This window comes from Syngnathoides biaculeatus, chromosome 9 (assembly GCF_019802595.1).
Source record: "Syngnathoides biaculeatus isolate LvHL_M chromosome 9, ASM1980259v1, whole genome shotgun sequence".
In the NCBI taxonomy this organism is placed as follows: domain Eukaryota; kingdom Metazoa; phylum Chordata; class Actinopteri; order Syngnathiformes; family Syngnathidae; genus Syngnathoides; species Syngnathoides biaculeatus.
The window spans coordinates 28,052,761-28,064,477 of NC_084648.1; the positions used below are offsets into that span (position 1 = coordinate 28,052,761).

Sequence of the window (11,717 nt, forward strand, 5' to 3'; positions counted from 1 at the left end):
GAAATAAAACAACAAGTACAGTACAAAGTATTTTTTTTCACTGCTTTTGTCAAAGTTGCAAGTCTTTTCATGACAATAGATTCAAGTGAAGTCACAAGTCTTTGCTGTTCAAGTCCAAGTCGAGTTGCAAGTCTTGTATTATAGTGACTATCGAGTGAAGTCCAGTCATCGTGACTCGAGTCGGACTCCGGTCCGAGTCATGTGACTGCAGTTATGCTTCCCGCCACTGCTCAAAACAAAACATTTAGAACATGTAACATTTGTTTTCATCACCCCAGCATCAGAGAGCTCACGAAGACCATGCAGCACTTAGCTTTACCTTCTACGATGTCATCAGTGCCAGAGCGGGTGCACCGGCAGAACTGCATTCCCTGCAGAACCGCTGTTTGAACCCAGGCCTGTATGCCACACACCTTGAGAGGTGGCTCACGTACTATCCTGCCAACCAGGTGCCTTATGCATAATTTCAACATGATCGTAATGTTACATTTTAACATACTACACTTTTAACGTACAAGAAGATTTTGATTTTTGCTTTTTTTTTTTTCTGGATGTACTGTAGGTGATGATCATAGATGGTCATCAACTGAGAGCAGACCCTGCTGCTGTCATGGATGAAGTCCAGAGGTTTCTGGGAGTCACTCCTCATTTCAACTACTCACAGGCCCTCACGTAAGTCACCCATCCATGACGTCCCATAAAGAAATACTCTTAAAGGGGAAATCCAGTGCTTTGCATGAAGAGTGTATCCAATAGGTCATATAATATATACCCTATTTTTGACAATGTCATCAAATTTGAACCTGTGGCTATAATTAATGTTGAATATTGAGATGGTTCTTCGGCCGAAATGACGCAGAGTCTGACTACTCGGAGGCCTACGTGTGACATAAGTGCGTAAACAACGGCCCCCGGGAGCTCCGGGCCGGCAGCCGTGGATGGTTCTTTGGACGGGAATGACACAGAGACTGACGAGCGAGCTTTTGCGGCGGGCCGGGAGCGGAGCTTCAGGCGCCGGAGGCCTTTAGCCGAACTTCGGTGGCGGCGGAGGCCTTTAGCCAAGCTTCAGCGGCGGTGGAGGCCTTTAGCCAAGCTTCGGTGGTGGCGGAGGTCTTTAGCCTAGCTTCAGCGTCCGGGGCTAACGGTCCCCGCTGCCTGGAAGCCCGGCTCGCGGCCCGCCGCCAGAGCTCGCTTGTCAGACTCTGTATCATTCCCGTCCGAAGAACCGTCCGCGGCTGCTGGGCCGGAGCTCCCGGGGGCCGTTGTTTACGCACTTATGTCGCGCGTAAGCCTCCGAGTAGTCAGACTCCATGTCATTCCCCCCGAAGAACCATCCGGATATTCAACATTAATTACAGCCACAGGTTTAAATCTGTATGGAAGTATTCCTCCGTCTTCTCAATGAACCGATACGGTTATTTCGTCATCAGATGAGGATAAATATGAGAAATCGCAGCTGGGCGTAAATGGTGTTCCATTTAATCAAGCCTTTGTTGCGGCACGGTACACGTCACATCTGCGCACGTAGGTCATGTGACTTGCAAAAATGGTAGCTCCACTGAAAATTCGTAATTGTCGATAAAAATCTTCTCAAAACACTATAAAATGAGAAAGGATTTAACATCACATTGTCAAAATAGGGTACATATTACATGACCTATTGGATACACTGTTCATGCAAAGCACTGGATTTCCCCTTTAAATATATGTGGACTCGAGTATAAAGCTAATACACGCGTTAATGTAAGAAAATGGAGTCGGTCCTCCTTTGCAGTTATAACCAAGTCATTTCGCAGTGTGTGTGAGAATTGTGTCTATTCATACAGACATATCTGATGTATGTAAAAGGATAATTAATTAATAAAAACAAATTAATATTAATTTGATACCTGTATCTCTTTAGCAACTTCTTCACATTCAGCTCTCAGACATCATTGCTTCCACAGCCAGCTTTTTTTTTGTCTCAAGCTGTGCGAAAAAGAATGAAATTAGTCCAGCTCATTGTGCCATTCCCAAAACTTACAACTGCAATGGAGATTCACCTGTTATAACTTTGTTTATACACTGTTTGACATTTTTCTCAGCTAATTATTTTCTGTGATGTTGCTTGAGAAGGATGGATGCTTATTTTTGTGTGTGACTTAGCAACAAGAATGTAAAAACACATGGATGTACACGGTCATTCACATTTGGAGAGTGTGGTCGCGCCCGTGCACCACCGCACTTGCAAATCTGCACAGTCAAGCACAAAAAATCACACTCGTAAAATTTCTTACGAGTAGAAAAAGTAGATATTGAAATACGTCGCTTATTTTGTGTAGTCTTGACATTAATTTACGTGTTTATTTCATCAGCATTGTGAACAAAACAAGCCTGCTCCAAAACAATCAGTATTCAAACGTAAATAGGAAATGCAAGTTAACCGTACGGAGCATGTACAGAAGTGATGTGAAAAGCATATGTTCCAAGCTGCTTCACGTACTGCGAACGCATTTACGTTAAAAGTCATCAACATCATGAGCCATGTCAAAGGAAATTCAGTTACACGAGGGGAGCTCAATGCATCGATCACGAGGCAGTTTTGGCTGATCGTATGACGGCGTGCCCAAAAAAAAAATCAACGTTAGACTATCATCCACCTCGTCGCTTGATTCTAGCAAGTTGGCCTCCTATTTACGGCTGTCGTGGCAATGCGCGCGTGTACCCCCCCATCACCACCCCACCCCATGTTTTCCCCCCACCCCCCCACCTCCCCGCCGGTCAATCGCGAGAGGCAGGTTGCTTGAAAAGTAGATCTTGGGGGGGAATCTGAGCACCCCTGAATTACATTGAAAACATTTCTGGGCTATAACACAGGTAATGTTTCAGTATCTAACTATAAGTATGAGATTGTGATTTACTTTGACTAGATCTAAGTTCTAATGTTAGACTACTCTGTCCATATTTCTAAATGTCAATGGTCATTTCCCCCCATGGTACCGTGTTATTTTGAAGTTGAAAACGTTTCCCGTCTCCATGCTTTAGGAAGATATAGATACTGTTATCTTTCATCAATGGATTGACAATAGATACTGCCCTAAATTACGCTAGATTATAACAATACATCAATGAGGAAATAAAATAATTTGGTTAGATGAATATTTAGTTTAGAAATTGAATGTCTATTGATCTCTTTAAAAATGTCTGTCTCAGTCTGTGCACTGTCAATGAATTCTGATCATGGTATTAGGTAACTACATACTCTGGTATAACAACTCAGTAAGTTATTTTAAGGTTTTGAGATTCCATCGCTAATCACACCCCCAGCTCTATATCTGCGGGCATGACTGGTGGACCACACCCGTAACTTTATATCTGAGGGCCTGACTGAGCACACCCGTACATTTTTTAAATGTGAGTGATTGATACTACTAAATAGCTGTATCTTAGCTGTATTCTGTAAGGCACGGTAAGCACACTTACTTTTAACATCCTAATAGATTTAACTATTTACATTTAATGACTTTGTATGAATAATGTTGCTTACTAATTGGGATTTATGACATTTTGTAAGGGGGAGCCCTCCAACTGTGATCCCTTCTCAAGGTGTCTTTTGTTTTCCCAAATGTGTTATTTGGAGTAATGGGATGGTGGCACAACTGAAAAGCGTTGACCTCACAGTTATGAGGACTGGGGTTCAAATCACGGCCCGCCCTGTGTGAAGTTTGTATATTCTCTCTGTGCCCACGTGGGTTTTCTCCTGAGTACTCCCACATCCCTCCTGCCCAAAGAAACCTGGTATAGGTTCCAGCACTCTCGCGACCCTTGTGAGGATAAGTGGCTCAGAAAATGGTTGGATGGCTAGGTTATCTGGAAGTTTTTCCTTACCTGGGTGGGTGTTGGATAATGGGATGTCATCAATGGCTGTGAATTGTATGCTCATGAGCGCCTTGTGAGTCCTTTATGATTAAGGGCAGTATAAATAAACTTGACTTTACATGAGTCACCTGACACATGACAAGGAAAAAAAAAATGTGTTGCACGATCATCTCTTATGTGATCTACTCGAGGCACACCACACACATAACGATGTCATCTATAGTACCATGACTGACCTGTAAGAGGCATCATGCTGTCACAGGGTATCCAAACACAGGGTTAGGGTTAACCCTCTGATATATACAAGAGGAAAAAATAAGCAATAGAAGAAACAAGACTAAGCCTGAAGTCCAAGTCATTCACTCTATTCATACGCCATATTCAGGATACTAAAAAAGGATCGTTTTTTTTTTTTATCGTGGACTAAAAAATATATTTCACTCATCAGTCAAATAAATAATAGTTTTCCAATACTACTCGGAAATGCCATTAATTATATTTTTGCTCTCACATGTTTACAGCATACAAGATCAATTAGCAGGTGTACCTGCAGTTAATACTATTCAACAAATTAATTAGAACCAAGAGTCGCTGATGGTATAGTGGTTTCACATGCCTGACTGCAGTGTGAGTCCAATTCCTGCTCAGTGATGGTGTCGGTGTGTACTTTGTGACTGACTGGTGACCAGTTCAGGGTATAGTTTGCCTTTTGCCCAAAGTTTGCAGGTACCAGGTTCTGGCACTCCCATGACCATTTTGAGAAGAAGCGGCTAAGAAATGGGATGGATGGATGAAATACAGAATTATAGTATTTTAAGGTGAATATACCTCACCAATATTAGGGCAGACAAAGTACTTTATGAACATATGAATAATAGCTCCCACAGCTCATCTCCTCCATCTCTCTCTGCTATTCTTTTCCATTCCTTTTTGTTATATAAGAACATTAGGTAGTTTATACAGTATTGTATTTCTTGAGGTCCTATAGCTCAGTGGTTAGAGCACTGGTTTGGTAAACCAGGGGTTGTGGTTTCATATCCCACCGGGGCCTCCACTCCCTGAGAGGGTTGCGTCAGGAAGGGCATCCGGTGTAAAAATTCTGCCAAACATATGTGCGTTCATCTGAGATGACACGCTGTGGTGACCCCGAAAGGGACAAGCTGAATGAAACTTACTTATACAGTATTGCATTTCTAGAGACCAGAGCATGGGCAAGGGCACTATATAAGGGATGAACTATAGTCACAATATATCCAAAAAAAATGACAAATTCACTCCATAGGGCACTGTATAGTGGAGGGGGAATGCTTTTGATCACAGCCCTCGCCATAGGCTTGTTGGTGACTTTGTTGCAAACTTATCAGCTTGTCATTTTTATTCTAGAGAGTGAACATGAGAGACACGTTATGCAAACATGCAACACAGTCGCTTTTTATCACAATCATAGAGTTCCAGGATTGGCCGAGCTAAGTTCTGACCAAAGACAGAAGGATTTGGAATCAAATATATGATCTTCAGAAATTATGATTGTCACCATCAAAGTTTTTCCACATCTGGGAGGAGACATTGCGATTTACTAACCCAATACCACAAAATAATCACCCAAAATAATCTTTTAGAGATATCCAATAATTATGTCTTTGCTTACTTTGATTATATCTGAGTAAAAATGCTCAGATTTTGCCCAATTTTTCAGAATGGACTTTATGTAGCCCGCTAAGCATCACATTTTTGGTACCCAGGTGTTCCATTTCAGTCATCTTTTTGCATTCTAAAACAACTAAAGAGGGTTTTTGCACTTTTATTAAAGAGATCAGGTGTGTGGTCTATAAATGTGCTTATTGGTTTATTAGCCAAGCACTGCTCATCAGAATGCAGCCTGTATGTCTTCTCCAGACAGGGGCCTCTGAAGTTTTGTTCATGGGGACAGAGAGCGCCTCTGTCAAAGATCACAGACTGACGTGCATACAAAATAATGTGCAAAGAGATGCATCTTGACAGGCTTGTGACAAAGTGTGTGCGTGTGTGCGTGTGTGTGTGTGTAGGTGTGCATGTGTGTGTGTGTGTATGTGTATGTGTGTGTGTGTGTGTGTGCGTGTGTGTGTGTGTGTGTGTGTGTGTGTGTGTGTGTGTGGTGTGTGTGTGTGTGTGTGTGTGTGTGTGTGTGTGTGTGCGTGTGTGCCTGTGTGTGAGCATGCATGTGTACATGAGGGGGAGTGCAAAGACAGTCCCCGAAAAAAGCTTATATTTTTTTTTTTGACATGGCAGCAGCCTGACAGCTCTTCAACAACAAAGCCTTTTTATCTAATCTTTTCTTCCTCCTGTCTTGTCACATAAAGAAAGAGAACACTTGATGAAAATGCCAAATGATGCATGAAGATAACCAGCAATATTTATGTCTTTCACTCACATTCACGTTTGCCAAAAGGCAGTGCTGGACTTACCAGGCAAAAAGGGAAATGTCTGGAGACTCCAATTGCCAATAGTGTGCTAAATAGAAGAAAAGAATACTTTGAGAAGTTAATAAATGAAGAAAATGAGAGAGAAGGAAGAGTAGAAGAGGCAAGTGTGAAAGGACCAGGAAGTGGTAATGATTGGTAATGGGGAAGTTAGTAGACATACCTGTGGAGGTATGGAAGCAATTTGGAGTGGTGGCTGTGGAGTTTTTGACCAACTCATTCAACAGAATACTAGCGGCCGAGAAGATGCCTGAAGAATGAAGGAAACGTGTGGTAGTTCCCATTTTTAAGAACAAAGGCGATTTGCAGAGCTGTGAGAACTATAGAGGATTAAAGTTCATGAGCCACACAATGAAGTTATGGGAAAGAGTAGTGGAGGCTAGACTCAGGACAAAAGTATGTATCTGTGGGCAACATTATGGTTTCATGCCTAGAAAGAGTACCACGGATGCATTATTTGCCTTGAGGATGCTTGTGGAAGAGTACAGAGAAGGTCAGAAGGAGCTACATTTTGTCTTTGTGGATCTAGAGAAAACCTATGACAGAGTACCAAGAGAGGAACTGTGGTACTCCATGCGTAAGTCTGGTGTGGCGGAGAAATTTGTTAGAAGGATATAGGACATGTATGAGGGCAGCAGAACAGTGGTGAGGTGCGCCGTAGGTGTGACAGAATAATTTAAGGTGGAGGTGGGACTGCATCAGGGATCACCTTTGAGCCCCTTCCTGTTTGCTGTGGTCATGGATAGGCTGACAGATGAGGTTAGCCTGGAATCCCTGTGGACCATGACGTTTGCAGATGATATTCTGATATGCAGTGAAAGCATGGACCAGGCGGAGGAACAATTAGAAAGATGGAGACATGCAGTGGAAAGGACAGGAATGAAGATTAGCTGAAGTAAATCTGAATATATATCCATAAATGAGAGCGGTGGAGGGGGAAGAATGAGTCTCCAGGGAGAAGAGATAGCAATGGTGGACAGCTTCAAATACTTCGGGTCAACATGCCAGAGCAATGGTGAGTGTGGTAAGGAAGTGACAAAATGGGTCCAAGCAGGTTGGAATAGCTGGTGGAAGGTGTCTGGTGTGTTATGTGACAGAAGAGTCTCTGCTAGGATGAAGGGAAAAGGGAGGATGGAGCTGCCAGGCAAAAGAGCCAGAGGAAGACCAAAGAGAAGGTGGATGGATGTTGTGAGGGGAGACATGAGGGCAGTGGGTGTCAGAGAGGGAGATGCAGGGGATAGGCTGAGATGGAAAAAGATGACACATTATCAGGACAAGCCGAAAGGAAAAGAAAAAGAAGTTTATCCTCAACAGGGTCATGGGGATGCTGTAGCCCATTCCAACTGATTCTAGCCGACTACCAATCGGAGGGCACATGTCAACAAAACACCATTCGCACAAACAGATAATTTTGCGTCTCCATTTCATCTACCAGACATGTTTTTGGGATGTGGGAAGAAACTGGTGTGCCCAGAGAAAACCCATGCAGGGAAGGGGACAACATGCAAATTCCACACACAAGAGGCCAGATTTGAACCCACGTCCTCAGAACTGTGAGGCAGATGTGCTAGCTGGCTATTCACGGTGGACCCTTGAAGGTAATGGCTGAAGGAGGTGTGTTGTCAATCAAAATTGGGTAATGTTAATTTTTTTGCTACATTTGTTGTGATGATCTCATTACATATAGCAGTGTAGAAACTGGTGAGTATAAATATGTGTTCAAACCCAAATAATGAATCTTCCTTTTTTTTTCAAACCAGGTTTGACCCTCAGAAAGGTTTTTGGTGTCAGCTCCTTGAGGGAGGAAAGGTAAAGTGCTTGGGAAGGAGCAAAGGGCGAAAGTATCCTCCTATGGAACCACAGGTAAACACATTAACGCCGGCAAGATTTAGAAATATATATCTTGTATTGACTGAATGGGGAGAAACTGTGCTGTAACAAACAGTGATGGTCGACAGGCCAGACTTCTCCCAGGACGTTTGCATGAGGTTAACAGAGTGCAGCAAACACAGCCAAAGTAGCACGGTGATTATGAGGCCTCAGTAATGACACAACACACATGAGAGGTGCCGGATAGTGAAATTAGGATGGAGTGAGGACGCGAGAAGGAGAAAATCCAATCTATAAATCATTGTCCAGGGCAGTGATTCCACAGAGGGTGGCAAAATCTCACATTTGCTTTCAAATAAAGATGAGCGCGTATGGATTCAGTCCATCTTCCCCGTGCACTCACACGTGGCTAATGACTGCACCGCACTCACCTGTAATTAAAATGTTGGCCAGCAGCCTCCACCAGGGAAGAAGCAAAAATAGACAGATAGGAGGAGGCATTCTCTTGGCTTATCAGAATGTCTTTCATGATCATTATTATTAATTCTCCATGAAAAATCATGAGGTTGTAATAAAAAAAAAATCATTTGCATTTAGTGTGCACTGTACTTCATTTAGTGTGTGTTCATTACTTGCACTTTGATTTTGCAGGATTGTCACAAAGATCAGTGTTTACCCAACCTTGATTGAACCAAGGGACATTTGACATTGAAAAAAATCTCACAGAAAGTCACCAAATGAAAATGTTACAAATATGGCTATTCTACTTCTTTTTATGCCATATCTCATTGACGAACATTCTGTCCCCTATAATTACAGGAATGAAAAATGCCTGATCTTCATCAGGGTCTGTGTTATTCTGGAAAAAATCCTGCATATGTCAGTCATATTCACAAATATGTCTCAGGAGTGGGGGGATGGGATGAGGATCTTTGCGTGGTGTGACCTGGAATCCAACATTGAAAATAGATTTCAGCCTTTCCATCAGACCTGACATTGCATTTAGGCTAGTAGAGAGTGTGTTTTGCGTCTGCCGTGGCTCCAGTGAAGCAGGGAAAAGTGTGGAAATTTTAAAGTGCTGGCTCATCTCATTTGTGCGATGTGTGCAGGCTCGGGCATATCTGTCCAGGTTCTACAGGGAACACAACGTGGACCTGTCAAAGTTGTTGCATCGCCTCGGACAACCTCTTCCATCTTGGCTGAGAGAGGAACTGCAGAAGGTCAGCAGCATTTAACTCTATAGAACTATTCTTACCTAGCATCAATAAGTTATATATTGGATTGTTGTATTTATTTATTCAAAAAGGGAGAAAACTGGGGGCGGAGGTGAATAGGAAGTAATCTATCAGCCTTTTACACTTTTTTTTGACAATATTTTTCCGTTGTACTTTAGAAAAGTGCTCCAATCATTTTATGGTGTGAAAAGCATCTCCTGAGCACGGTCTCAGATTTGGAGGTGCTGATTCTCATCCTAGCTGCTTCACACTCGACTGTGAACTGCTCCAGTGAGCGTTGGGGATCACGGCGTGTTGAAGCCAACAGAACCACATCATCTGCAAAGAGTAGAGATGCCATGCTGACGTCACTAAACCAGAACCCTCTACGCCTCAGCGACACATCGGGATTCTGTCCATAAAAGTTCTGAATAAAATTGGGAACAAAGGGCAGATTTAGCACAGTCCAACTCTCACCAAAACGGAGTCTGATTTACTGGCCCCTGAGGGGGGCCCCGGTGACCTATGTCCGGGCAAGGAAAACCTGAATCCCTTTGTGTATACCATCATGGCAGTCTTTTGGCCATGCTTTGTCTGGTCCCTCATCTAGAACCTGTTTGCCATTGGTGACCCATGGGTAACCCCCAAGACAACTTAGCTCCTACGATCATCAGAACACACAACTCCTCCACCATGATAAGGTGACAGCTCAAGGAGGGGCAATGATTCAACATATGTTAATTTAATGCTCACCATTGACTTTTGCCTTTTTTTGGAGGGGGGTAATGGGCATTACACACGATAAATTATGACACGAATCTCCAGTTTTTGCTGCTATTTCTTCTCTCAACATGATTTGCTTCACCCAGTAACTGGACTGAAATCCCGCTGAAGAATGACCTTTTTCGAAAAATGGACAAGTTATGAATACTTCCTGGCTTAAACTCCTTTAGGCAGCATGGTGGGGCAATGTCTGTCATCAAAAATCATTTGACTAGCACAGCAATGGAACACTGTATATTAAATATTCATTTCTAAAGGCCTTATCTCCATTGTTCTTTGGCATTGCACAACTTTTTAAATGTTGGTATACTGAATATTTTTACAAAAGTGTCCACAAAGAAATCATTTGTTTAAAAAATTCATGTTCTTCTACCCTTTTTACCCTTCTCTCTTTGTTCATGTCCACTCGGTCTTTACCTCTTTCTTAAGGTTAGATAACCTTTGCATCCATGAGCCAAAAGGCCAAAGCTGAAATGGCAAAGAGCAAGCCTGGAGCACCTGACCCTCAGACATACTCTGACGCGAACTCCGAGGGCAAAGTGAGGACCGCGGAGCCTTGCTTCACACCACTGAAGGGCAAAGAAAGTGATGGGAGGACAAAGAAACTTGAACACTTGAAGGGATAAATGGTTGGAACAGCTCAGAAATCATTGAGACAAAGAGGAGTTCACCAATGTTGAACTCTCTCGCAGTCCTGCAGTAACTTTGAAGGTTTTGTGCAACTTTCACCTTTAATTTATCACACCACAACAGCGCTGGTCAGCTGTGTGAATCCCATCATGAGCACTTCTTCCTTGAAGTGAAAAAGAAAAAAAACATGATTCCCTTTAATTTCTTGTGTTGTTCTTGCCACAGTGAGAATGAGAACAAGGTGCATCGTCTCAGGGTGTGTGGGAGCCCATTGGTTTATTTTCTATGACTTTGTTTGTTCAGAGTGAAAGTAGCTGCTGGTTGAGCTGCCAGCCCTGTTCACCTTAGAGATGTCACCCCTGGCTGTCTCCAGAAAATAACAGGTGGGAAGGCATTGCTGAGGCAACTAGCCTGTGCCATGTTGAAGGTATGAAAGCTGAAGACAGCAGCAAAGACAACCAACCAAAATGAGTGGATGTCATACATGTAGAATGTGATACCAGGGTGCCCCCCCCTCGCCATTTTGTCACTGTACCAGCCTTCGTTTACCTGTTTTGCTTAATGATGTGTGTCCCTCTCTCACCCCAATTTTTCCACTGTACCCACACTTCCTTCCCCTGTTTTTTTTTTTTTTTTTTTTTTCACAAACACCACTTTTAAGTTGTTTACCTTGAGATTCATGACAACAACCTACAAATGTCAAAAAGGGAAACCAAAATTAAAAGAATGCTGGAACTCATGTGTGGGTCCTTGCAATCATACGTTTGCAGTATGAAGTTACCATACCACAAATAAAACAGACTCAAGTACTTCAAACTGCAGTAAAACTTGAGTTGTTTTTATCACTCTGCTGTTCATGCTTTCCTTTCATCATAAAATATGAACTTTCTGTGAGAAGCCTTGAATAAAACGAAAGAATCTGAGAAGGATTTAAAGACAAAGC

At 42.7% G+C, this 11,717-nt stretch overlaps 1 protein-coding gene across 2 annotated transcripts in view; it reads left to right on the top strand.

The window, feature by feature from the left end:
• Nucleotides 1–11,388, top strand: part of ndst3 (N-deacetylase/N-sulfotransferase (heparan glucosaminyl) 3) — a 73,708-nt gene extending 62,320 nt beyond the window's left edge. Inside the window, exons 11-15 of one of the 2 annotated variants that reach the window (XM_061830823.1) lie at nucleotides 279–449; nucleotides 563–672; nucleotides 8,078–8,180; nucleotides 9,257–9,367; nucleotides 10,579–11,388. In XM_061830823.1, coding sequence (XP_061686807.1) covers nucleotides 279–449; nucleotides 563–672; nucleotides 8,078–8,180; nucleotides 9,257–9,367; nucleotides 10,579–10,770 — 687 coding nt within the window. In that variant the 3' untranslated portion in view covers nucleotides 10,771–11,388. Of the gene's footprint in view, nucleotides 1–278; nucleotides 450–562; nucleotides 673–8,077; nucleotides 8,181–9,256; nucleotides 9,368–10,573 lie in introns of both variants that reach the window. The other variant, XM_061830824.1, reaches the window with a different exon arrangement.
• Nucleotides 11,389–11,717: the final 329 nt, after the last annotated feature.